Here is a 25,824-nt window from a genome sequence, read left to right as displayed (position 1 = left end):
TTAAACAGCTCGTATTCCTCCGCAGCTGTGCGGAATGACCATGCCCTCAGTCTTTCCCCACTTTTCTCTTTCCTGAATGAGCAGGAGTCTGTCTATGCCAGCCGCAAAAGTTGGGAGCACAGCAGCACCTCCCTCTTCTGCCTTGGCCAGGGTGAGCCAGAGGAGTGTGAGCAGCAGTGGTAACTGAGTGCTGGATCGATTCCTGCTTCCTCCTTGCATGGTGCCTTCCAGCCCCCTTAGTACCACTTCATCTTAGAACGTGATCTGCACCTCACGGCCGCATCACAAAGCAAAACTGCTTTGAGAGTGAGCCAGCTCGGAAGTGTCGTGTGTGTCCCTCTAATGGTCAGGAGCCAAATCCCCGTCTTGAGCAAGAATTGTGATCTCTGTACCTGTGACTGCTTGGGAAGAACAGAGGGAAAAAATGTTCTAATTTGAGCTTTTGTCCAGTGATGCTCTCAAGCCTTTTCTAAATCAACTTTATATGTTCTTCAGCAAAGATGCTGAAATCAAGGATATTACTCTTAAAAAAGAGACAACTTCTTATTGTAACATGTGTTTTATTTAAAGGGCACCATGAAACTCCTTTATCTGCCCCTACAAAGATCCTGGAGAAATTCCCAAGTAACTTACCCAAGAGGCCTGAAAATGTGATTCCAGCTGACTCTGATAAAGCCACTATTGAAGAGGTCTGTGATGAGAATCATCATCTCACTGGGTGACTGAAGAATGTAAAGCAGTAGAAGTTGGGGAAGGACTTAGAAGAAAAGCTGAGTGGAATTAGTTCACATTTTTTGTGTCAGGTTTTCATGTGCTTAGCATGTGGAATCAGTGCTATGATGATGGGTCATTGCTTAGTTCAGACTTAGGACTTTCAACTGATTTTTTTTCCCCGCCACATGCAAAATGTTCTGTGACTTTGATAGGATTAGAAATGATTAAAAACAGTTGAGCAGAAAGGTTTGTATATAAATGCTCTGTTACCCACAAAAATATTGAGCTAACAGGGCTTTCTTTGCCTCCTAGGTTATTGACATAGTTGAGGGTTCCTCAACAGAAGATCCTCCTGCTGTCCCAAAGGATATTGAGGAGAAACCAGCTCGGCCTGTCCCTCGGCCAGAGGCTCCCGTGGACTCTATGCTGAAGGACATGGCCACGATCATCCTCAGCACTTTCCTGCTCGTGGGCTGGGTCGCTTTTATCATCGCTTACCCAATGGTAATGCCAACTCAGCTTGATGTGTTTTGAGTTCGGGGAGGGTCACTAACACGTTGCAGCCTAGGAAAAGATACGGGAGTTAAAGTGATGCGCTACAGAAGGCTGTCCTGCCTCACAGATGTGCAGGGGTACAAAGGCTACAAATTTGACCGGACAGTGGTTTCTCTGGGCCCGTGTGCCAGCTCTGGAGATTATTTTTTCATCCCACCAGTTCCAATTTTTGTATGTTACTCCTTTCGTGGACATGATCCTAACACCATTGGCTTCTCTCTTCCTCTCCTGAACCACTGCCAGGCTTTCCAACTTCTGAATCAAAGCCTTTATCCTTCTGTGGTTTGAAGACACCCAGTCAATCTAGTAACAGTTTGCTTTTGCCGCATTAACCAACCAGCATGGTCTCTGGGCTTTGCAATGTGAGTTCAGAATGAAATTGAAAGCATGTGAGTCAAAGTTCCTCAGCCTTATTTATCAGACACTACTTGTCTGATAGCGCCATCACGAGAGTTTTCCTCCCACCTTTGGTTGTAGTGACCCCAATAGCTAGAGAGTTCCCTTTTGTGACTGTAAGCAAATCCACTCCACTTACAGAACTGGGGTCCTTTCTCACAGAGCGTACATCAGCAGCAACAGAGGCAGCATCAGCTGGAAGAGAAGATCCAGCTCTTGCAGCAGCAGAAGCTGCCATTCCATGCTCCCAGCGAGCTGCCCACAGAAGGAGATTTCTTGGAAACCTCCTGTGGACGGACAGAGAGCTCAGCTACGAGCACACCCAATATGTCCCCCAGAGCATCAAACCATTCTGCATATTCCAGCATCTCCACATCTGACGTTGGGAGCTGCCTCTCCACTGAGCAAGAGGAGGGAGGTAAAGTCGATCCACTGTCTTTTATTATAACGATACAGCAGAACAAATAAAATCCTTCACACTTCATAGATCAGAAAGCTGAAAAGGACCATCACTCTCATTTAGTTCGAGCACTTGTGAAACACTGTGTAGGAGGCCATGCCCGGGCTTTCAGCAGGGTCATTTGGTTTTCTACATCCAGTTCCTAACTGCCCTCCGAGGGATCATTTTGTCTGTGGCGGTATATTCTTATAACCTGTAGCCATTCTAGGGTGAGGTTCGTTTAAATAAAAATACGTATTATTATGATTAACTGGAGCTGAAAAATAAGGATTATGTAGGGTAATGTAGGGTGTATGTAGGATTATGTAGGATTATGTAGGGTTCTTGTTTCTTGTTTTGTTCAGATGAAGATGCGAGCAGAGTGATCGTTGGCAAGATTTCGTTCAACCCAAAAGATGTACTGGGACACGGAGCTGAAGGAACAATTGTTTACAGGTAGGAGCCATCAAATTAGCATCAAATAGACAGTGAATGTCTGATTTGCATTAGGTCTTTTTTAATCAAAAAAGGCCTAAACAAACATATCTCATATGAAGGGAAATGAAGCTCTTACAAAAATATTTTGCATGTCTGGACTATTTCCATGCAGTGTTTCTTCACAAGCAAAACCAACTGTAGTTCCCTTAGAAATGTTTAATGACCAAATGTATCTGTTTGCAGCACAAGAAATGCTTTAACACACCTCTGAAAATATCAGTGGCTTTGTACAGGCTTTGCCTACGGAGTATAAAAGGATGATGTGGTTTCCTTCCTGTCTGCAGGGGGACATTTGATAACCGTGATGTTGCAGTGAAAAGAATCCTTCCTGAGTGCTTCAGCTTTGCAGATCGTGAAGTGCAGTTGCTGCGAGAGTCAGATGAACATCCTAACGTGATCCGCTATTTCTGCACAGAGAAGGACCGGCAGTTTCAGTACATCGCCATCGAGCTGTGTGCTGCCACTTTACAGGAGGTGATGGGTCACTTGCAAACCTACAGGATTTGAGAAAATCTTCTCCCTGGAAGGCCTTCCTTTTCCTTTAGCTTAACTTGTGGAAGAGCCAGCTGCAGGGGATGTTCTAGTGACTCCTGCCCTCAACTCTGTGACAACTGCACGTTCCTACATCAGGGTCTTTTCAGACCTTTAGAAAGCCATCCCTGATTCCTTACTGATTGAAGCATGGAAGCTGTTGTCCTTTGATTTTCCTTCTTGTGATGAACTCCCTTCTAGTCATCCTCCCACTCCTGCCATCCAGACTTTAAAGATCCTCTACGTTCTCTTCTGGAGCACATTGCTATATAGATTATAGCTCTGAATGAAGGTTTAGAGATCACCTTCATCCAGAAGACCACGCCACGACTCTTTTGTGTGTGTTACCACTAGCATTAGCCTGCAATTTACTCAACCTACACTTTTGGTTTTGGGGGGTGCAGGGGCTCTACTTAGTGCCTGTGCAAGGGCTGATGATGATCAGTGTCATGACTGAATCCCGTTTTCTGTTGTGATTCACAGTACGTTGAGCAGAAGGCCTTCAGTCACCATGGCTTACAACCCATCACCCTCCTGCAACAGACGACATCTGGTCTTGCTTATCTGCACTCTCTTAGTATTGGTAAGAATACCTCTCGTTTTGGTATCGGGTGGAGAGTTGTACATTTTCTTGCCTATATAAAAGAGGAGAAACTGGTCAGATGCTGGGGGCTTGTTTATTCCATCCCAGAAGAGGGAGTTGTAAAAGCTCTGCCTAGTGCCGGCAGCAGCAGTGTCTGGCCTTCGACAGCCTTGTCCCTGTAACACTCTGCTGTGCTGGAACATTCAGGGTGCTGCATTTTTTGGACTGAAATCCTGTAAAACGTGCTGACCAGTGGTGATGGAATGAAAAAGTGATGAGCCTCTAGCAAAGGCCATAGCGTTGAGGCTAGGATTTCGGTCTAACAAACGGAGCTTCAGCCTTGTGAAAGGTTTACAATGCAAGTACATTAGAAACTTACAAGCATCACTGGGGTTTCCTAGAATGGGTAAAAGGGTGTTTATTGCAGTCCACAGGGACCTGAAGCCCCATAACATACTCATCTCGATGCCCAATGCCCATGGGAAAGTCAAAGCTATGATTTCGGACTTTGGCCTGTGCAAGAAGCTGGCAGTGGGCAGGCACAGCTTTAGCCGTCGGTCAGGTGTGCCCGGCACCGAAGGGTGGATTGCACCGGAGATGCTGAGTGAAGATTGCAAAGAGAACCCTGTAAGTCTTCATCTTTCCATCAGGCTCCTCTGGGGGAGGCAGCACGACCAGTGGGTGTCACGTTTATTGCAGTCAGACCTTAAGATGCGCAGGTGCCGGTGCTGGCAGCTAAATATGTGATTCTGAAAAGTTTCCTTTTGCTCTTAGATGCAAAATAACCGCCCTGTGATGACCAAAGTCTTCAGGGAAGAAAAAAATGTGCTCTTGCTATTAAAGGTTGTTTTTTTGCAGACGTACACTGTCGACATCTTTTCGGCCGGCTGTGTTTTTTATTATGTGGTGTCCGAAGGCAGCCACCCCTTTGGCAAATCCCTGCAGCGGCAAGCCAACATCCTGCTGGGTGCATACAGCCTGGAGTCTTTGAGTGCAGGGAGACATGGTAAGAGAGGCGCCATAAACATGAAGCACCAGAGTCCGGGGAGCTTTCTGTGGGTGTGAAAATACCAACCAAACTGACAGAACTGTGACCCACAGCGATTCCCAAACGGGCTGTGGTGAAGGCTGTACTCCTGAAATAAAGCTCCTGGAGTTCTTAGAATTAGTACCCCAAGGCGTCCCTGGGATACAAAATTTGGAACCCTGCAAGCTTGACTGTAGAGTTATTTCATGTATTTAAAGGTTAGGAAAGGGCTGAACTTTGATCTTTGTCATCACACTGATTCATTGCTACTGACTGCGCTGCCCAGCGTAGCTGTGAGGGCGGTGCTTGAGCAGTGGGGCTGGTGGTCAGGGTCCTCTTGGAGGAAGTAAAGAAAATAGTGATTTTTCTGAAGTAGAAAACATTAGGTTTTCCTACAGCCTAAGAATTATCCCCCTTTTCCTTGCAGAAGACATAGTTGCTCGTGATTTAATAGAGCAAATGATAAGCATGGACCCTCAGAAGCGTCCGTCTGCCAGCTGTGTGCTAAAACACCCATTCTTTTGGAGTTTAGAAAAACAGCTCCAGTTTTTTCAGGTTTGTGTTGACCTTTTCAATCCTTTCAGTTCGTAGGACTCCTGTAGACGTCCTTCAAACCTTGAATCCAGCCTTTCCTAGCTTTGTGTGGATGTTTGAGGCAATAGAATTCACAACCAACAAAAAGCAAAGTTGTAAAACCTGGGTGGTAGCTCTGGAGAAACTGGCTTCACCTCACAGATCTTCTCTAGCGGGGCTGGAGCGAGGAAGGGCTCCAGGAGTGATGCAGGAGAACATGGAGCCAGGCAGGCTTTCAGGAACAGCGTAGTGAATATACAGACTTAGTCCTGATGTGGGGTGGGAGCGGGCAGAGGGGCTGAGGTTCTTTCCAGCCTAATCTTCTGCTCTGTGATAAAAGGCTTTGGCAGATGGTAAAATGACTCATCATTCAGAAACATCTGTGTCCCCATCCCGAGTACAATCCATTGTATTGCACTTTGTCACAGAGTAAAGTAGAATCACAACTCCCTTATCAGTCACGCTGTAATTGGTCAGAAGTAGCAGTTTTACATTGTTGGGAGAAGTGTGGCAATAAAACCAGAAATAACCTGAATGTCTCTTCCAGGATGTTAGTGACCGGATAGAGAAAGAGTCTTTAGATGGTCCAATAGTCAAGCAATTAGAAAGAGGTGGAAGAGAGGTGGTGAAACTGGACTGGAGGGAGCACATCACTGTTCCTCTTCAGACAGGTAATGGATGCCTTTATCAGAGCGCAAAGGAGTTACATTTCTTGTTCCTGGTTTGCCAGGAAAGTAAGGGTAACACCATCTCAGTTTTGGCACACGTGACCTTTATTTGTCATCTCTTCAAACCAAAGGGTGTGATTTAGATATTTAACTTCCCCCCAGGAGGAGCTGTGCCTGCAGTCACCTCACTGATGAGGTCAACGACTAAAACTGCATTCAAACACAAAAAGAAATGTCATTTCTTTTGCAGATCTCAGAAAATTCAGATCGTATAAAGGAGGCTCAGTACGGGATCTTCTGAGGGCAATGAGGAATAAGGTAAAGGACTTCTTTCTGTTAAGCAACACACGCACCGTGGTTCTGCCCCTATTGCTGTGCCAGCCTGTCTCTCGCTTACGCTGGTTTTGGTATTGAGCTGCTTTACAGTAGATGAATAGGAGGTTACTTTGTCCACGGGAATGCACCCGGGACAGACAGCGCTGTTTGAAGAGGATCCCTGAACCCCTCCCCGGCTGACTGAGCTTTTCCCTGTTCTTCTTTCCTGTACAGAAGCACCATTACAGAGAGCTGCCGCCCGAAGTGCAGGAGACCCTCGGCTCCATCCCAGATGATTTTGTGTGTTACTTTACAGCTCGTTTCCCCCGCCTGCTCCTCCACACGTACACTGCTATGCATATCTGCTGCCACGAGAGACTGTTCCAGCAGTACTACCATCAGGACTCTGCGGAGCTGAGCCTTGCCGGAGAGGCTGTTTGAGAGGAGAGGGATGGAGCTTTCCTCTCTGGGACAAACATTCCAAGCACAGGGCTGTGAAACAGGCCTACTTTTAGCAGGGAAAAGTGGGAGCGAAGAGCTGAGTTCTCCCTCTTTGAAGAAACCATGCTTCCAAAAGTGCCTTGTTACCTTTGCCTGCCCTGGATTGGGAGACGGTAGGAGCCCGACGAGTGAGCGGTGATGTCAAAAAAAGCAGGGAACCTGGTGATGGAGTTATTCCAAGGCAGTTTTCAGGATGATGAAAAAGGAGACTGGGTGTAGCCGTCACCCACTATCCCTGTACTGTATGTGATTTTATAACCGATGCGTTTTTACTACAAAGAATTGAAATCCAGTGATTGAAATAATAGCATTACTAAGCCCTGGGATCTGCAACAGGAGCCTTTTAGCTGTAGGAAATCATCTGGAACTGCCCTTGCGCTGCTGCCACGTCCTGCACTGGGCACGGCCCAGTGATTGGAAAGGGAATCATTTATCATCATCCAAAAAACCGTAGCCAGAGTGCAATTTCTGTTTAATCAGCACATCCCTGGAACATTAATCCCTCTACCTGGGCAGATACAATGAAGTTCTAAAAAATACTGACTTGGGGGAAAAAAAAAAACCCAGTTAAATGTTTACCTACTTTGAAATTAAGCTTTATTGTTTAAATATTGACCAGTATTCACAGAGGAGCCCGAACAGCCCTCGGCTGAAATCGCAGTATCAGAGCTACAGAGGTACCCAGAAAAATACAGAGGTGGGAGCAGCTCGCCCGAGGCCGAGCATCGATCTCCTGCAGGAGTTCCCTACTCGCTAGTAAAGGGTCACCAGCTGCAGAGCCAGAGGTGAGAGGAGTCCTGGGGCAAAGGAGCTAAATAGGAAGCAATGAGAGCTGTACAGAGCAGTGAGGTTGTAGGCAGTGTTTGTAATGGGCGCAATAAAGGTGTAAAGGGGTCCTGTTTTGTGTCCCTGGGGGTTCCGATCACATCCGCGCCAACCTCTTGCTGAAGATGCAGTATTTCTTTTCACCGGCCCCAGTGCTGCAGGAAGCATTGAGGGGTGCAAAGGATGAAGACATGCTGAAAGCTAATATAAGAGGGGGGGTTCTTTCACAATGTATTTATTTAACATATTTATATTTATTTAATTTTTACTACAAAGTGGTATCAAATTGAAGAGGTACAAGTATAAAGCACGACAAATCATTCTTAATTGGTTTTGTGTTTATATTTAATCACGTTATAACACCTGGAAGAGGAAAGCAATACTGCATCTTTCACTGGAATTCAGTAAAGGAGAGATTACAAAGTGGGAATTTGTATGACTCTGTCACTGTGTCTTAAACAAATGACTGACTGACAGGGCCCTGTACTGGGCACGTGCAGCTGCTTTGCAGCAGCTACTGTACAGGCAGTTGTTTTTCCAAGCTCGATGCTGTATGAGAGCAATTTACCGAAGCTGCCAACCGTGCAAATTATGCATTTCTAAAGCTTGAAAAAAAAAATAATGGTAGTTTTACCTAAGAAGATTCAAAGCCTCTTTCATATTTTTGTACTTCTCATGTAAAGTGCTTTTCTAAGTCTCCTAAATAAAGACTTGTACTCCGATTAAAATCCCCACCGCTTGTAGTGCCAATGTGCGTGGAGGGAGCTCAGCTGGATGCCGCCGTGTGGGCTCTGCTCAAGCCATGGCCTCCCTGCTCATCCCAGAGACCGCAGTGGAGGAAGGAAACAGGCGCACACTCAGGGTGGGGTGGGAGGCGAGCGCTGAGCCTCCAGGAAGGGCGAGGAGCCCTGTTTTCTTACTCTAACCAACAGTCACCAGGCAGCAGCCGCCTCCAGTGCAGTGTCTGCAGCAGGAGAACAGATGAGGAGGGAGACGCCCATCAATAAAATATTCTGGCGGGAAACAAAGCTGATAAATGAGGGCGTGATTTACAGGAGGGCGGCCTGGCTGTCAGCGGGCCCACGGAGCGCTGGGCATCACCTGGTATGGCGAGCAGTACAAAGGTGTGATGGCAGGTGAGCTGCTGGTGTTTGATGACTGTGCCACCCCCTTCTTCACTGTGCACTCCAGGGGCCCTGGCCTGGAGCGAGCGCGCAGCTGAGAGGAGGGCAGCAGGTGGGGTGGGGCTGCCTGGGGAGAAAACCCAAACCGAAACTCTCTGCAGTCACCCCAGGGGAAAGGCAGCACCACTCAGCAACAGTCCTGCTGAGCAAGAGGTGGAGATTGGGTGAATGACTAAGACTGTCTAAAGGAGTTTTGCTCTTTATTGCGTGGATTACACCATTTAAGAGACACACGGAAACACCCACCAGCTCAGAGTCCAGCCCAGGGAGCAGCAGGTTGGAGCATTTTCCTCCCTCTCTCACCTCCTTCGGAAACACTTCCCTTGCAGGCAGGATCCGGCAGGACAGCCTGGAGGCAGCTCAGTTACCACAGCTCCGCAAGGTAAGCCCTGTGCAAGTACGGGGTGGGAAAGGGGTCTGGGGGGGGTTGTTCTCAGCCTGGTGGGGTACAGGCAGCAGACCTAGGAAAAGCAAGGGTCTCGCGGCATTGCTCCCCCTTCCCCAATCCCACTGGGAAAAAGGGTGCTTGGACACCTCTGTCCCCACAGACCCATGACTACATCCTTTCGCTGCCCCCCCCCGTGCAGCCCCCTCTCGGTGCACAGGCTGCGAGGGGGGCTGCTGGCCCCCTCCTCCCCCCCCCCCCCAGCCCGACTGCCCTTAGAAGCAGGTGGGGGCCTGGAGCCCTTCCAGCTCTGCAACCCCCCTCCCCAGAGCTGCCCCCCCCCCCAGGACTCCGCCCTGGTTTCTATTCTCCCTAAGTTTCATTTTCTCCAAAAACGCGGTGGGCGTCACCCATCACAGCAACTGTGGCAGAACGATAAACGCTTCTGCCCAATCACAGCTTGGGGTGGGGCAGAGGCACTGAGATGGCCATGTTTAGCCCCATTTCCCAGAGGCTGCACCAGCTATCGGCAGGAACCAGACTCCAAATATTTTTATAACCAAGCTAACTCCCTCCCTCCCTCGGAATCTGCTTGCACTTCGAGCACATCCAAGCAGTCCCGCAACACGTTACCCTTAGAGACACTTGCTGGAACCAAAGCTCTCGGCCACAGGCTCAACAGTCACCTCAAGGCACGGGCTCCGCATCCAGTGGTTTCCTAGCATCCTCTGTGCTCAGAACCTCACCAACCCCTCCTTCTGCTAAACTCACCTCTTGCCCAGCCGTGGTCCTGGGCAGTGATTGCTCCTCGCCTTCCCTCAGCTACAACCTTAGTGCCTGCGCAGAGCCCCGCCGCTGCCGGCCGTGCAGACGCCTGAACTCGGAGGCTGCGAGCATCGCTGTTGGACCATCACGAGCAGGGATGGAGCTGGATGGGCTACGGACACATGCTGAACTGGTACAGAGCTGAGCTGTCACAACAGAGTAAGAGAAACACCACCATCCCCTTGCGCGCTGCCCCTTCGCTAGTCTGGTGACCGTGTGAGTCAAGGGTACGGTTCTGGTGTTCCCCTGAGCAGGTTTAGTTCAGAACCAGCTGCGGTGCTGCAGGCCAGCACTGAACCTCTCTTAATGAAGGATGTCACCTATGAGGCCGGGTCACCTCCCGAAAAAGAAAAATCTGTTGGGTTGGGCAGCGAGTTGAACTGCTTCATGGAAAATGCAGTGAGCACCAGAACAGATGTGGAACAAAAGGAGAAAAAAGGGAGAGGGGGAGACGGTACCCACACACAAAAAAAAAAGGGGGGGTAGAAAAAAGGGAGTGGAAGGAGCAAGAGGGAGGGCAAGGGGAAGACAGTAAGAAGTAACAAGCAAGAGAGGATGTCCCACTCAGGGCTACAGTAGTGCTGGGCCTCCTAGAGTCCAAGATCTAATGCGAATGGCTGTTTGATGGGCGCAGTTGCTGTTGGGTGTTGCTCGAGCAACAACCCCCTCCTGCGCACACGCACGTGTGTTTCAGAACGGCCGCCTTGCACAGTACAGGCAAACACAAGCAGCCTAGCGGCAAGACTGGCCTGTCAGAGGTACAGGAATCACCTGGGATCAAATAGGTGGGAAGGGGGCTGGGAAAATAGAAGAAATGCGCCAACTTTAGCTAATACAAGAATATCAACTGCAAATATGAAGAGTTACTTCCCCCCCTCTAGGTTTTTGATCCTGAACGGCAGCATTTCCCTCATCAAAGGCAATGGGTATGTGTTGCTTTCAGAAAATTTGTACTTTATATGTAGCACTTTGCTTTGCAATATCTGCATTTTAAGGGTTCATTGCTAGTGGGGAACTAATTGGTGCTCTTATCTTACGGTTTATATTGATGCCATCTTCATTTAGCAGAAAATAAACAGACTCAAATGGGTAAGTGATCTACCCAAGCCTCTCCAGTTCAGATAATTCGTCCCCTGTCAGTTCCAATAACCTTAAAATGTTTTGGAAGGGAATGATGCAATGAGTTATTTCCAAAACTCCCTTTAAGGACAATTTCCAAACCCCCCTCACGGTTTCCTCCTTCATTGATTTACTGGTTTCATACCACTGCTTAAGCACTGCTTATGATGCACGTTAAGGAAGCTCTTAGTCACCAGAACTGATATTTTTGAGAAGTTAAGACACAGTTGCTCACCAGCATTCCGCACGGCCACTTCCGCAAGGATTATAGTACCTTTTCATGACATGTTTTTAGTTTGCAATGCTAAGATGTAATTTTAACTTTTAGACTACGAAACGTTACCTCTGAGTGAGTGGGATGAGAATCATGTCCAATGTTGGCTAGAATCTACTGGAATCAAGAAAGAGTATGTAGAAAAACTACATGCGGAGGAAGTGACAGGTCCAGTGCTACGGGAACTGGATGAATCTTTCCTCAGAAAGATGGGGATGAAGGGAGGCCAAATCCAATTGTTAATCCGCAAGAGAACTGAACTTTTGCACTTACCGGAAAATGCACAGCAAGGCAAGCCTTCCAGCAGCAAACCATCAGACAAAACTACTACAGAGAGAGATTCAGTACGACCCAAAACCTCCCCTGCTCAAAAATCTTCCAGTGGAGACAGTGGTGGTCCAGCAGAAAAAAACAGCAGAGAGAAAACAGCTTCTACTTCTGGCAAGAAACAAAAGAGGAGTAACAACTCCCAACTTAAAAGCACTGAAGAGGGTTTACAGCTCAGCAACTGTCGCCCATTTAGAAGTCAGAATGCCGATTTCAAGTACGTGAAAGATAAAGTTCTTTCTCCAGAAACAGGAGTCAATGATTTAATCGCTCCTTGCCATGAATACAAATCTTTCGCCACTGCTGCAGAACTGAACAAAAATCAGCTGCAATCAAAATTTGCCTGCGAAGTGATACGGTTTGCTTCAGCCTGCATGAACATTCGAACAAACGGCACCATACATTTTGGTGTCATGGACAGCGTTGGGGATAGCGGTTGGAAACATGGACAGATCATTGGCATAAAGGTCAAAGAGCGAGAGCACTACGTTGATGCATTAGATGATTATATAAAAAAATGCTTCAACAAAAGTGAACAAGAAATTGCAAGGAAATGTATCCACTCACCCGTTTTTGTTGAAGTGATTCCAGAAGAACAAGATCAAAGGTTTGTGGTGGAGGTTGACATTGAACCAACATCCAGCATTGTAAAAAGCAAATTTTTTGAAGTGTGTTTGCCAAAATACAATGAAAGCTGCCAGAAGGTGATCCTGACAAAAGAGCGCACTCTCTATCAGCGACTGGGAGCCAAGTCTGAACCTGTAGAACGCAATGATCTTGCTACTTTTATTCAGGGTTTACCAGACAGGGATGCTCAAAGAGAAAAAGCTGAGCTCTCCAGCACTCAAGTACATAAAGAAGTGCCTCAAAATTTAGGGAGAAAGTTATCAATTCTACTAAACGATGGCAAAAGCTACATGGATACTTCCCTGCGGTATATCCTTGTCACAAACAGATGTGAAAAGCATGACCTGAGCTATATCAACTTTTTAATGCACTTGAACATCTTCTGTGTCTTTGACTTCGATGAAGATTCTAACGTGTCAGGGCTCTACAGCAAGTACAAAGAACACCATGCAACCAGGCCTTTCTTTTTACAGGATTTCTCCACTGAAAGCAAGATTAGCAACTCTGTCTCTCAGAAACATTCATGGGATTTTGCCAGTGAAAGCAAGACTGGTGCCTCTGCCTCTCAGAAACATTTGTGCCTGTTTGATCAGACCAGCTGGATATTCTGCAATGGCCGCAGCGACTTCCTTGGGGATGAAAAACCTTGCGATGAAAATACATGGATTAGAACGAAAAAAAAGTACCTTAAGAAAGCAATTACTCATATCTGTGATGAAATCCTGCCGCAGCGCTCTTTCATTGTGCTTTTCCTACTGCTATCACCAGTGCAGAAACCACTTGTGGACACTTTTCAGGAATTCTATACAGAGATGAACGGCGCAGAGTACATCGTTTGCATTGCGGAGTCCAGAGAAAACTACGAGAAGTGGGCTTATCTAGCTCAGGCATCCTGCAGCATCGAGACACTCGAACAATGCAGTGTTGTGGGTATGAAATTAAGTCACGTAGATGCCACCATCCAAAAAATGCTGCCTTCCACAGCACAACCCAGACATCTGCCAGTTTCCACTGGAGGCCTATGTGCGCTTCCTTCCCTAGAAGAAGAGAAACTGTTTTCCCTAGAAATCCTTTGTGTTGACCAATGTGATGATATCAAATTAGATCTTTTGTCTGAAAAGGAAATACAAGAAATAGAACAAAATTTTTACCGAGGGAGAAAAATCATCTGGAAAAACTTCTGGCTTGCTGAGAAAAAACGCTGTGGGGAAATCATTGAACGCAAAGCATGTGAGGATGCTAGCAAACTCCTAGATGATATTTTACAAGGAAGAGGATTCAACTGTTCTGTGGCTAAACTCAAAATATTCCACCATCCCGGAAGCGGCGGAAGCACGATAGCACGACAAGTTCTGTGGAAAAGAAGGAAGGACCTAAGATGTGCCATTATCAAAACTTCATATTTACCTACAACCGTCTGTGAGCATGCACTTGCATTTAGAGATTATGAAGAAAGAGACATCAGTCATTGTCTGCCTGTGCTCCTCCTGATTGAGGATTATGATGAAGACTACTTAGATGAACTAAAGAATGAGTTAATGGATGCTGTAGCAATCAGGAAAACCATTTTCCCCAGACCTTCCTTCATCCTCATGTGCTGTAGACGATCCAATGACCCGGAAAGGCTTTGCAAGTTTTCTCCAACGGACACAGTTGCTGTCACGCACAAGCTGACAGACTCAGAGAAAAGTCTGTTTAAAGCTAAACTTGAAAAACTGCAGCAGAAAGATGTCAAGCCAGAATTTATACTCACGTTTGTCTTGATGTGCGAGGAGTTCAATGAAACATACGTGAGCAATTTTGTGGGGCACATATTGCAAGGCATAGACCGCTCTTCTCGTGACACTTGCTTGATGCGTTATGTGGCTTTGCTGAATTTTTATGTACCCAATTCATACCTTTCATTGTCACACTGTGAGGCTTTTCTGGGATTGGGGGCGTATACAGAAAAGAAAGCAAGAGCATATGATTTCAAAAGTCACTTAAGTGAACAAGCAAGAATGATTTTTATTGAGCTAAGGGAAAGCACCACCTATATTTCATCTGTTCAGATAATACACTGTCTAGTTGCAAAAGAAATTCTGCATCAGCTTTCAGGGAATGAACCCCAAAGTCAACTTGCAATGACCCTCCTTCAGGAAAATACACTCTTTGAAAACAGATTTGGACGAGAGGAATTCATAAAGTTCATCAGATATCTGTTTATTCGACGTGATAAAAGAAGCAGGGGTGACACCACCGACACTCTCTTCTCCCCATTCATTGAACACGTCTGTAAAGCTGAAGACTGTGAAAAAGCTATAGCTGTTTTAAAAGCTGCATATGAACTCCTTGGGAAAGATCCCTTTTTTGCCCAGCAGCTCGCCCGACTGCATTACAACAATGAAAAATTTAAAGATGCGGAACACTGGGCAGGGGTTGCAAAATTCCATTTGCCAAATGATTCCTATATTTTAGATACAGAAGGTCAAGTCTACAGGAAATGGTTTAGTTTCATGGTGGATAAAATGACACAGGATGACGATCCCGAAAGCATCATTCACAAAATAGAGATTGCTCTTAAAGCTATGAAATGCTTCAAGGCTGCACAACAGGCTGCAAAAGCGGAACGCGAGAGTATGAATAACGCCGGCTATTTCGGAGAAGTAGAAGTAGGATGTCGTCTTTTAAAATTTTTGTCCACGGTCCAGGTATTTCACAGAAGTCCAAATGGGGAACATTCTGAGCTTGTGAAATACCTGGTCACGGATTACATTCCCGAGGACATTGCAAAACCATGGGGAAGGCTTCACTCCCGCTTAAAAGGCTTACGCCAGAACCTGTACAATGCTCTAGAATGGATTTCAGAAGACCTAAGTTACTTCCAAACAGATAAAAACCAGGAGAATGAAGAGGAAGATAAAAGAGATGAAAAGGAAGAACAAATTTATAATCCCAGAAAATGGCTAAAAAGACAGTCCGAGGTATACGCCAGGTTTTTCATCTCAATATCACTTTTTGACAGCAACCACAGCAGTCCTGAGAGTCAGCTGATTAGACGCATGAATATTTATAAGAGTGGTGGAGGCAGCTTCACTAATATCCTGTCATTCTTATCAGATAAGAAAGAGAACAGGTCAGCTGAAAAACTAGAACAGATCCTTGGTTTCTATACAGAAAACCCGCTGAGGGACAGGCTGGAGGACCATGATCTGATCAACTACATTTTGTGCCATATCACACTGGCATGCTTGGCACCAGGATCAGGCAAACTTTTGCCCGCAAACGTTCTTCGTGAGCTCAGTGCAAGATTCTTTAAAGGAAGAGGACCATTTCCAGCCAGTGCCTATTTTTTGCTCACCTTGCTGTACTGGCCAGATGAGGCATTAGACAGAGAGCCTAACCCAGACAAAGATGAAATTCTGAACACAGCCCTTCAAACCCTGAAACGCTTATATGAAATCAAGATGAAAGACATCCCCAACAGAAAGAAAAGAATCTACACACACTTTTTCCTGGGAAAGGGTTATGGCTTAACCAAGATTGTGCACAAAACTAGAATAGATAAATTAATTAGTGGGTCCTTACACGAGAGGAGAATGAAGTGGCTACATGGAACTGTATGGAATATTCCCATGATTCGTGACAGTCTCAAAAGAGTTTCTGGTTGGACCAAGGACAGAAAGTTATTTATGCGCGGTCACGTGAAGGAGTTCCGTATCTTGCCACTCCATCACGATTCAGTGCCCCCTGGAAACGAAAACGTGACCTTTTATTTAGGCTTTTCATTTAATGGTCTTGTTGCCTTCAATATTGAATTGGAAAATACTTCACCTGTCAGCAGAACACAAGCTGTTTAGTACACAAACAGTACTGTGCTATTAGAAGATACAGCACTGGAAGCATCCACTGGCACATTTAAGGAGTGGACTGCACTGGCTGAACATCAGGTAGCAAGACAGCCACAGTTAACTACAGGAATGACAAAATATCCAAAAAAGTTTGAAACCTATGAGTAAAACATACCCTGAAATGGAAGGCTTTGATAGTTTTGGAGTCAGCAAAAGCAAGATTTCAAACTCAAGACAGCAATAATTGCAATATTTGCTTGGGGACTCAGCACAAGAGACCTACTCTTTCTCCTCCCCATCCCAAAATACCTAAGAACTGAGCTCTGGAATAAACAAGTACGGTGTGGATCCCTTTCTTCTCAGCTCGCAGATTATGATTTAAAGCTAAATTCTGTGTGTGCCTGATAAATGAACTCTCTTTGCCTAAACCGATTTATAAGCTTCTTGCTGACAGCACCGTCTCTGCAACTACTGTGTCAAATTAAGCTTCTAATAATAAAGTCATGTTATCCTTGAAAGTTTCACATTGTTTGATACTAATATTGTCCCTAAAATTTCCAGAATACAGCTTAAGTCACACAGCTGATATTTTAACCTAATAACCTTCAGGAAGAATTACTGTTTCTACATGAGCTTAAATTGCCCTACCTGAAGATGTAGTTCTAACAGTAGCAATGGATGATTTGCTTTTCCAACTCCGGTCAAGATCTGGGCACAGCCAAAAACTGTAAAAGAAATTGCAAGCCACTATAAATTCAGAACAAATGAAGCCTCAAACAAGATTAGTTGATCTAGTCCAAGCCTTCACTTTCTGGCCTCAGGAAGCAGACATCAAGCTTGTGACTGCTGGCCAGGCAATACTTGTCTCCCTCCCCTGCCCTCAACCCGTGAAACACAACAGCAAAGCAGACTCCTGGAGGGCTGCGCTTTTTGCCTGGGAGATCCGGCTAGCAGCTTCCACAACCCGCTCAAACGCTGTGGCAAAAGCCTGGCTTTTGTTTCCAAAGCAACTGTTACTTTGGTGAAAATTAAAGCCAGAGAACTTGGTCAAGAGGGTCTGTGCTGTAACTTCTCTCCCTCTTGCCAGCAGGTACCAGACTGGATGCCACCCTTTGCCCTGTAGCCCACAGCCTGCAGACTCGTCTTTCCTTTGAGGGCCAAGCAGGGGCCCTGCCTTTCAGAGATCTCATTTTCTACCTCTCAGAAACTAAAGGCTTGGATCCAAACTCTTACCAGGATATTAGAAACACAACCCTCCGCCCAGTGCCCCACAGGAAAGAAAAAGTAGAGAAAAAGCACAAACCTACAGACTTGGACTCCAGGTCCCACGTTGCAGAACAAGCTGCTGAGGCAGAAAGTACAGACACATCCTTCTTATTCTTTATCAAGTCACACTCAAATTCTCACAGAGTCTGGTAACTCAAACTTGGGACTGCCCAGGCAACACAACCCCCTTTGCCGCAGCTAGCTTTAGGGACAAAACAGCTCTCATTTTCCAAATGCCACATCAGATTCCCCTAGGGCCGAGAGGGACAGAGGACAAAGTCCAGTGAGGAGCTCATGCAAAGCAGCAGTCTTCCCTGAAGGGTCCTCTACTAAGGATGAATTTCCTTTTCATTACACGCATCCTACTCCAAATGCCTTTAGTTGTTCCCACGTAGCGTAGCATTAAAATACTAATTTTATCTTCTACCACCTCTTAAAAATGCATCTAAACATTGGCAGCTAAGCAACACCAACCAGCCCAGCAGTGATTCATCCCTGTCCTGTAGACAGGACCTGCAAGGACACGCATCTTCCAAGCTACCTCATCTCTCCAGCTTTCTTTAAGCATTTACAACAGACCACCTGGCAGCACACCCTCTCTACCAGGTTTTATAAAACTGCTATTAAAGTATTTTTCCTCCACACTCCTCCTCACTCTTCCAACTTAAAACAGTCCATATCTTGGTAGAGTCAGTTCAGCAGGAGGAGAGCAGATGAGCAGCAAAAGGAAATTACAGGTTAAGAAGTCAGCGTTCATTTGCTTGTCTCCCAATATGAAGCGCTTTGTCTATAAAATGCAAAAAAACTCGTTCTTGTGAGCTTTATCTTAAAACAGAGAGCTGGTACAAAGTTGTTTAAACCGTAACATGAGTGAAGGTGGATCCTGTACTCACACAAACTTCAGGACAAGTTACACTTGTTGCAATAATAATTTAAATTGGTTCTCAAGAGGAGAAAAAACACACAGGAACAGCGGTTCACTTCTTTTTAATCAGACATTGTTACAAAGTGGTAGACATACATTACAGATGTGTATATGTGGAATGATCCATTCCTGAAGCACAGTTCACACAAGGTTCCCTATGATGCCAGCGCTGTCAGCTCCGTATCTTCTTTGAATCTTCTTTGTAAACTGAATGCTATGAAATTAAGCTAGTTACTATTACTATGATTTGCATGCATTAAAGTGATGCACATACTTACCAGTCTCTCACTTTCTCGAATGAAATTCAACATCAATATTTTGCCACCTGTCCTTTGAAAAAAGATGAAAGATCCCCTCCTTTTCATATGACTTACACAAAAGTACCGAGTTACAGAAAAAACTTCAGGCCACACGAACTTCTGTGGCTGTACGGCCACTGGCAGAGAACGATCGGGTGTTTCAGGGTACTTTCAGTAGATATTAAAACCAGTCTGGAGTCCGCACTTGCCAGTGAACAGAATTCCTGAAAGGCTGATTTGGAGTCATTAAGCAGAATTCTAAAGAAAATTGAATGAAATAACTCACTGTTCCATATAGAGAGTATCGGAACTGGGAAGGAAGACTTCTGAGCTACATTAGACTGGACAGCTGCTGTAACGGTGTATCAGAAGTTGAGCTACAGCTTAAGACTCACCTGGTTACGAAAGCTCAAATTCCTAGTATTATTTTGGTCTGGTCTCAAAAGAAAATAAACTTAAGTTTACCAAAAAGTACTGTAATTAATTGCCATTAAGTTTCACAAAGAGATGACATTCTACCAGAGTTCATATTAGGATCCACTCTGGGCAAACACAGTCTTTTGTTGATAAGACACTAGAGAACCACTGCCCTTTAGTTATCCCCATCGACTGCCAAACTGGTGCACAAGTAGTATGGGTCAGCAAACAACTGCTGTCTAAGCTGAGACTTCACAAAGCAGCCAAAAGCAATCAGTTACTCATGGGGACTTATTACCAAGCATTGCATTAAGCATCAACTAGGGTCAACCACAGAAGTTGGAAAAAGATGCATACGTTCTGTTAATCTGACAACAGCCTCACATTAAGGCATCTCTGTTATTCGAGCGTATCTGCCATTAAGATTTAGGAAACAGAGGTAAAGGTAAGTTATAAATTTTATTACACCACTTTCCATTGTTTTTGTCTAAGGAGAAACACCTACACAACACTATTCAAAAATTTGCACATAGCTTGTTTTGTAGACAAAACAATTTAGCATTGAGAACAGATGCCAGAAGATGGGCTTCATGTATTAAGCTATGGTAAAACCTCTTTAATTTCCTGTTTTGGTACGATGAGTTCTGCCGTGTCACGCAAGATGTCAACATTCTAAAATCAGCAATACTGCTGCAAGTGTCAAGCCACTAATGGAAGCACTCCAGACCCTGCAGATGAGCTGGCCAAACTGAACTGTCTGCTCAGCTCCCACACTAGGAGATGATCTTTTCCATACCTAATTTCTACAGAACTACCCACTACTGATGTCAAAAGCCCCTCAGTTTCACTGTGTGATAACATGCCCTTGAGAAGCGTGTTAAAGCAGAGTTTTACAGCTCATCCAGCTGCGAAACTATGCTCTGGGCTACATAAAGCTTAAATAAAAAAAATAAATGTATGCAGCTATTCTGGAGATGGTTGCATCTTTTACCCAATCATAAAGAAGCTTTTCTATTTTTGTTTGATGTGAAAAGTGTTCTATAAAATAAAAACAAAATGCCAAAATTTCTGGGAATATGTAATATAGGACAGGAGAAAAAAGAATAGAGGCAGAGCAGTAACTCTGAAGGAAGATAAAACGGCTGGGCAAACCCGCATTTGTAAGCGGCCTCTGAAGTGCAGAAATGTGCTAACAAAAAAAAGAAGTAAACAAAAAAACAAGAGAACAAGAAGCTCCTTGCTCACAGGCCTAACAAGGTAAAATCTGTTGGTAGGAGACAGTTATTAGCAACAGCTGAAGAAAACCAAAGAAAGATTACATCACCGCTACAGAGTTTTACAAACAAATGCTTATTCCCCAACACAGCAAATACTGTATCCTTTAATTGATTTACTGATCAACAGCCTCTTTTATAACTGGCACATTACTGAAGGAGACTGCGACTTTGTATCTTTACGCTTTTCAGTAACACCTATGGCTATTTGTTAGGGTTCCAAATTCAGTTTTCCTTAGAAGCAGGTGCAGATATTGCCTACCTGCAAGTGCTGTTGAAACCATTACCAATCTTCAAAAAAATGTACATGTTCACTCACTACTGAGAACAGTAGTAGATAACAGATACATTCACATTGCAGAGACCAAAATTCCCCTCATGTATTTAAGTGGTATCATTTGAACAAATTATTTCACAAAAGGAACATCAGGTACTTACAGATTAAACTAACCTGTACTGGCAGTGCTGTGGAATTTTTCTTCTCTACCAGTAAGTAGCAAATGCTGAAATTCTGCTGCTAGTTAACAGAAACACAAATTGTATTAAACCAAGGAGTTTAATCCATAATTTAGTTTTTCATTAAAAAGCTGCCAAACTTCAATTACTGCAATTTGTTGCTTAATAAAAAGCATATGAAGTAAAGGCAACTATAAAACTACTTTCAATCTGCCCTTAGTTTCCTGTTATTTTTCGATCAGAACCCAGAAATTTAACAAAGTAATCCTGTTGCCTACCACAAACAAAGGAAATTACAATACTTACATTGCCAGGTTCCTTCATTAAACAGCCTCATAAAGTGTGTTTTCTTATTCTAACTTTATAAATGAAAGAGCAAAATGTATTCTCTTCCACAAAAATTTACGTGAAAGAAGCTAAAGAATTCTGTGCAAGTAACATATACGCAAGTAACTCCATGAAAAAGAGAAAGAAAAGCACTCTGCATGGCATCTTTATTTCAAAGCCTTGCATAACTTCCTCAGTTGGGAGGAAGCGAAATAGCTGCTTTTGGTTGTATGGCATTCTTTTCTGGTAATTTGAAGCTGCTGTTAGCAAAAATCATTTACAAATAATTGGCGGCTAAAGGCAGAAGTTGAAATTCTACAAGCACGCACACCTCTTTCTGAACAGCACCTGGGAACATGGTAAAGATTTAGACAAAATTTAAGAAATAAAATTTGAGCTGTCAGAAGCCTGAATCTGGTGTAAGGCAGTTAGACAGAGCAATATGCTTTCACTGCTAAAGAGAGAATTTCTAAGGAAGCTTTCAAGCTCTCAAAGTTGCCCATTCGTTTGTTTTCAGTTAAGATGACACAAGCATTACAATTCTAATTTTTTTCCTCTAAACTTTTTAATTTCTTTAAAGCCCTGACAAACAAAAACCTTAAGAGAACTTCAAGACAACATTTATGGAGAAGTTAAATTAATGGTGGTCATCCAAACAGCAGCAGTGCCGATTGTTCCTACTGCAAGAAAACCCACAAAAATACAAATTTCTGCAAAAACTCGCTCAGAACGTGCAAGAGCCTCACTACTCCCAACAGCGATCAGGTGTATGAATACCAGCCCTCAGACAGTTCATACACAGACAGCCAATATAGATTCATCAGGATGCCAGGAACAAAAGACTAAGGAGAACATCCTGGATACTGTGGTTCAAGACAGAACAGGGCTGCCTGCCAGAGCAGCAAGCTAATGTGCCTGGCTCCCTCAAACAGACCTTCCCAAGACTGAAGTGAAAATGCACTCATGATACAACAGAACCTACAAGCACTGTACTCAAACTGCATCTTCAGTAGAGCCTTAATGCAACTCCGTGCTCTGACAATGGGATGATAGCAGAAAGCTGCTGTTTGCAGAGTGTAAGAGAACTCTGTTTTTTCAGAACTTTAAAAAGAATGTTACATCCACTACACTACAGAACCAGTTCAATTCCATCTTGATCCCTTCCTTCAAAGGCTCCCTCAAAACTTCTCTTACTCTAGACTAGTGTCCGGCTATCCCAACTGCTATAGGAAAATACAATAATCACTGCATTTTGATAGAACCCAGTCACTACCATTACTTCACTGGCCTGATTATTTTGACAGCAAGTATACACACTTTCAAAAAAATTCTGGAGGTAGCCTATTCCTCAGATTATTTAAGGGCTACAATCTTTATTGGGCAATGCACAGAACACATTATGAACTCGCCACAACTTTATAAACCATGCCAAAAACTTCATGCGTGCTACATACTTTATTTGTCATAGCTCCCATTAACTTCTCTTGTTAAAATCAGTTGGTGCAAATACCCAAATTAGCAGAATATCAGTAATTCTTCCCTCTTAAAATAGTCATGTACTTAAGCTTAAAAAACCCTCAAATTCCAGGACCAGTCAGTAAACACACACTTCCATCCCTCAAAATAAGGAAATCTTGTTTACAATGCAATTTTTTTTAAACCATCCCCCTTAGATCCACACGAGGAGGAAAATGTCAGTAACATCACTTCACAAGAAGAGCAAACTATGAACCATTTGCACTCGGCTGGAATTTTACAAGTTTTGAAGAGGTGACAGGCCAGCTCGAGGAGATACTCCGAGCAAAAAGCATAGAGCCATTATGCCTTGTAATTAGAAAGACAGCAGCACGTGTATCCTCAAGGACAAAACACAAAGCTAACAGAAAATGCACATTACTTGCTTCAAATAACCACAAACATTAGTCTGTGGTAACAGATCAGATTAACATGAACGCAATCTGCTAAAGCTACCAACTCCCAAAGAGGGAACAAAACAGATTTGCCCAGTCCAGTCCTTTAGAGACTTACAGAAAGGACAGGGACATAAAAGATGGAAGTGAAGGATATGTGAACTTCCCACCAGAAGTTACAAACAGTATTTGCAGCGTAGAAAGAAAATCCAAAGTCAAGCCCTTTAATTCATACAGTAATACCCCATGGAACTGTCTTAATTTTAAATGCATTTTTCAGAAGTAGGTAGTGGAATTACCTAAAAGCAGGTTCAAGAAAAAAAAAATCTGCAGCAATGTGGTGCTGAGAAATGCTAAATTTTGGTCACAAATCATGCCAAAACACAAATAAATGGTTTGCTTGCTCCACAGTATTAGTATACAGAGCTTAAACAAAGACACAATGAAAACAGGAATGACATTTTGGAGACATTTTATCCATGAACACATCAAACCTAGTTATCTTCAACAAAAACAGATCAAAGCCATTTCTCTGAATCTGAGAACTCTTAGCTCTCACCAAGAAATCAATTTGTAAGACATAACCCAAGTGTGGATCTAAGTAGGGTTCTCCACTGACCACTAGACAGCATACATATGTTTAGCTTTGTGTGCTTGAACAAGATGAATATGAGCAGCTGGATGAAAACTACCTGGTGCTGCATCGGTCTTAAACAGAAACTGATAAAGTTCAGTATTGGGTATTTGAAGCTTGCTTCTTAAACATCTTGAGTCTCTAAGAGATTCAGATACTTAAAGCAAGAAGTGCAAGACATACTGTGCATTACTTTTGGTTAAACAGTTTCCTTAGACATTCTAGCAAAATAAGAGCCAAGGCAAGTGCTCCTATGGACTAAATGTGTGAAACAAATGCTAGATGCAGTACTGTATCTTGAATTTGTGTTCTCATCTTCACTGTTATCAAGCGTAGCACCACAGTAAGAATTAGAAAAGCAATGCCATGCTCAGTGATCATTTTGCAACAGTTAGCAGGACATGTCAATTCTCCAGTCAGACCAGATGACTTCTACAGGCCTTCTACAGGAAAAATGCAAAGGGTAGAGTACGAACAAAGAAGAGTACAACAGGAACGTGAAATCCACTCTTGTAACTAAGTTAAGAATAACAATTCTATCCTTTATTTAAAATTAATGGAAATCATATTGGGGCAGTCTTTATTTAGCAAAGTCTTAAAAAAATGCCACACTGTCTATGCTTGTGAAAAACATCACAGATTTTAAGCTGTAAAACCTGACCCGAGCGTTTGTTAAACTTTCTATTTCCCTGTTGAAAGGCTGCAAGACCTCCTCGGACAAAGCTGTCGTAAGCAACCTCAAGCATCCAAAGCCAAGATAAGATCTGCAACAGAGTGAGCAGCAACAATAAAGCCAAGTTCTCCTTGCGAAGGGTAGAATGTTTTTACTAGTCACTGTGTGAAAGGAGCTCCAGATCAGTAAATACCAAATATGCAACAGAACACCACCAGGTTTCAAAAAAGTGCTACAACTTTCAGTACCATCGAAATAGACAGTATTTTGTCAACTTTGGTGTATGTAAGAGGCTGACCAAAAAGTTCTCCCTGAAACCGCAAAAGGAAAGAAGTGCAGCTTCGATTTCTTATTCTTCTATTCTATCTTAGCAACTTGAATCTTTGTTTCTTCATCGGGCTCTACATTAATATTTGTTGTGGTGCAGCTCACTATTATGCAGCATATTAACATCTTAAATGGCCTCCAAAGAAATTGTATTCTGTAATTTAGGCAATACCATTTTGTGACTATGAATGTCACTTACTAGTTAAAACCTAAGTATTTTAAGGACTTCAACAGATACTTCTCCCCAGAAGAGGAAACACTGATAACTGATATTCACGTGCTACTAATTCAGAGACTACACAACATCACATTACCAAAAAAGCCCCGAATACAGCACAAATGCAATGCAGGGAGGAAGGGGAGGAGGGCAGTGTGGCTGGACAACCTCAGCAGCCCTGAAGGAAACCTGTTCCCTTAAGAGAAAAGGCACCCAAATATCTTAATACATGTTCCCTCCCCCTAAGACTCTTAAAAACACAATGATACCAAAAAGAGAAATATTAATATAGAGCCCATCTACCAAAAGAGAATAAAAAACCTAAATTAAAATAAATTTAGGGGCCTTCACCAAACTTGCTGCAAGTTTGGGGACATAAATATCCAACAGCCATAAAGCTGTGAAAGCCCCCAGAATGAATAAAATAAATCCCACTTGCCTCAGACTGAACAGGGCAACACTGAGACTCTGCCTCAGCCTGTCCTATGGCAGGGCTATAGGAAGAAGAAAAATTTAAGTTTTAGAAAAAACATGACCCAATTAAGTGAAAGACATGCATTCAAAGTTAACAAAACTCCAGTGATCAAGCAAACAAAAGAAAATGACTGCTATAGCACCTATTTTGTTAGGCCCACACAAAATGTTTTACAGTTGGTAGCTATTTCTGAATCTGACAGTTTGTTTTGCTTTGTATCTTGATCAATGGAACACAGAAGTCAGTTCACTTGGGGCGTTTTTCCCATAACTGATAGTATTCACTGTACTAGCTCACAAAAAGTAGAGTTAGAGATACCGTCAGCCACTGAAAGTGTTCACCCTCACCTTAGTAACTTTTATGTAGAAGCTAGACCAGTACAATTATTAAGACATTTACACATTACGTGCCATTAGTTACCATTTTAG

At 43.8% G+C, this 25,824-nt stretch overlaps 2 protein-coding genes and 1 long non-coding RNA gene across 9 annotated transcripts in view; 2 read left to right on the top strand and 1 right to left on the bottom strand.

The window, feature by feature from the left end:
* Window positions 1-8,246, top strand: part of ERN1 (endoplasmic reticulum to nucleus signaling 1) — a 33,158-nt gene extending 24,912 nt beyond the window's left edge. For 2 of the 3 annotated variants that reach the window (XM_054083392.1, XM_054083394.1), the window contains 12 exons: window positions 571-689; window positions 1,027-1,218; window positions 1,807-2,083; window positions 2,470-2,560; window positions 2,887-3,076; window positions 3,617-3,716; window positions 4,144-4,343; window positions 4,575-4,722; window positions 5,171-5,298; window positions 5,864-5,987; window positions 6,235-6,302; window positions 6,534-8,246. In XM_054083392.1, the coding sequence (XP_053939367.1) occupies window positions 571-689; window positions 1,027-1,218; window positions 1,807-2,083; window positions 2,470-2,560; window positions 2,887-3,076; window positions 3,617-3,716; window positions 4,144-4,343; window positions 4,575-4,722; window positions 5,171-5,298; window positions 5,864-5,987; window positions 6,235-6,302; window positions 6,534-6,740 (1,844 nt within the window). In that variant the 3' untranslated portion in view covers window positions 6,741-8,246. The remainder of the gene's footprint in view (window positions 1-570; window positions 690-1,026; window positions 1,219-1,806; window positions 2,084-2,469; window positions 2,561-2,886; window positions 3,077-3,616; window positions 3,717-4,143; window positions 4,344-4,574; window positions 4,723-5,170; window positions 5,299-5,863; window positions 5,988-6,234; window positions 6,303-6,533) is intronic. The other variant, XM_054083393.1, reaches the window with a different exon arrangement.
* Window positions 8,247-8,810: 564 nt separating this feature from the next.
* LOC128853981 (uncharacterized) lies at window positions 8,811-25,354 on the bottom strand. Of its 4 annotated transcripts, none has more exons than XR_008452853.1 (4): window positions 16,845-25,354; window positions 9,966-10,165; window positions 9,056-9,198; window positions 8,811-8,948 (listed from the first exon to the last, which is right to left on the bottom strand). It is a non-coding gene; the product is annotated as an uncharacterized LOC128853981 (long non-coding RNA). The 4 variants fall into 4 exon arrangements; XR_008452854.1 differs by having other exon boundaries at window positions 8,814-8,951; XR_008452852.1 differs by lacking the exon at window positions 8,811-8,948 and having other exon boundaries at window positions 8,993-9,198; window positions 16,845-16,921; window positions 17,500-25,354.
* On the top strand, window positions 10,041-16,838 carry LOC104061984 (sterile alpha motif domain-containing protein 9-like). 2 transcript variants are annotated; one of them, XM_054083389.1, is made up of 3 exons: window positions 10,041-10,178; window positions 10,901-10,945; window positions 11,467-16,768. In XM_054083389.1, exons 2-3 carry the CDS (start codon window positions 10,942-10,944, stop codon window positions 16,203-16,205), a joined length of 4,743 nt encoding a protein of 1,580 aa, XP_053939364.1. In that variant the 5' UTR covers window positions 10,041-10,178; window positions 10,901-10,941; the 3' UTR covers window positions 16,206-16,768. The 2 variants fall into 2 exon arrangements, with proteins under 2 accessions (XP_053939364.1, XP_053939366.1); XM_054083391.1 differs by lacking the exon at window positions 10,041-10,178 and having other exon boundaries at window positions 10,285-10,945; window positions 11,467-16,838.
* Window positions 25,355-25,824: the final 470 nt, after the last annotated feature.

Source organism: Cuculus canorus, chromosome 18 (assembly GCF_017976375.1).
Source record: "Cuculus canorus isolate bCucCan1 chromosome 18, bCucCan1.pri, whole genome shotgun sequence".
NCBI lineage: Eukaryota > Metazoa > Chordata > Aves > Cuculiformes > Cuculidae > Cuculus > Cuculus canorus.
The sequence above is the reverse complement of the archived record's forward strand: the minus strand, read 5'-3'. Positions and strand labels throughout refer to the sequence as shown.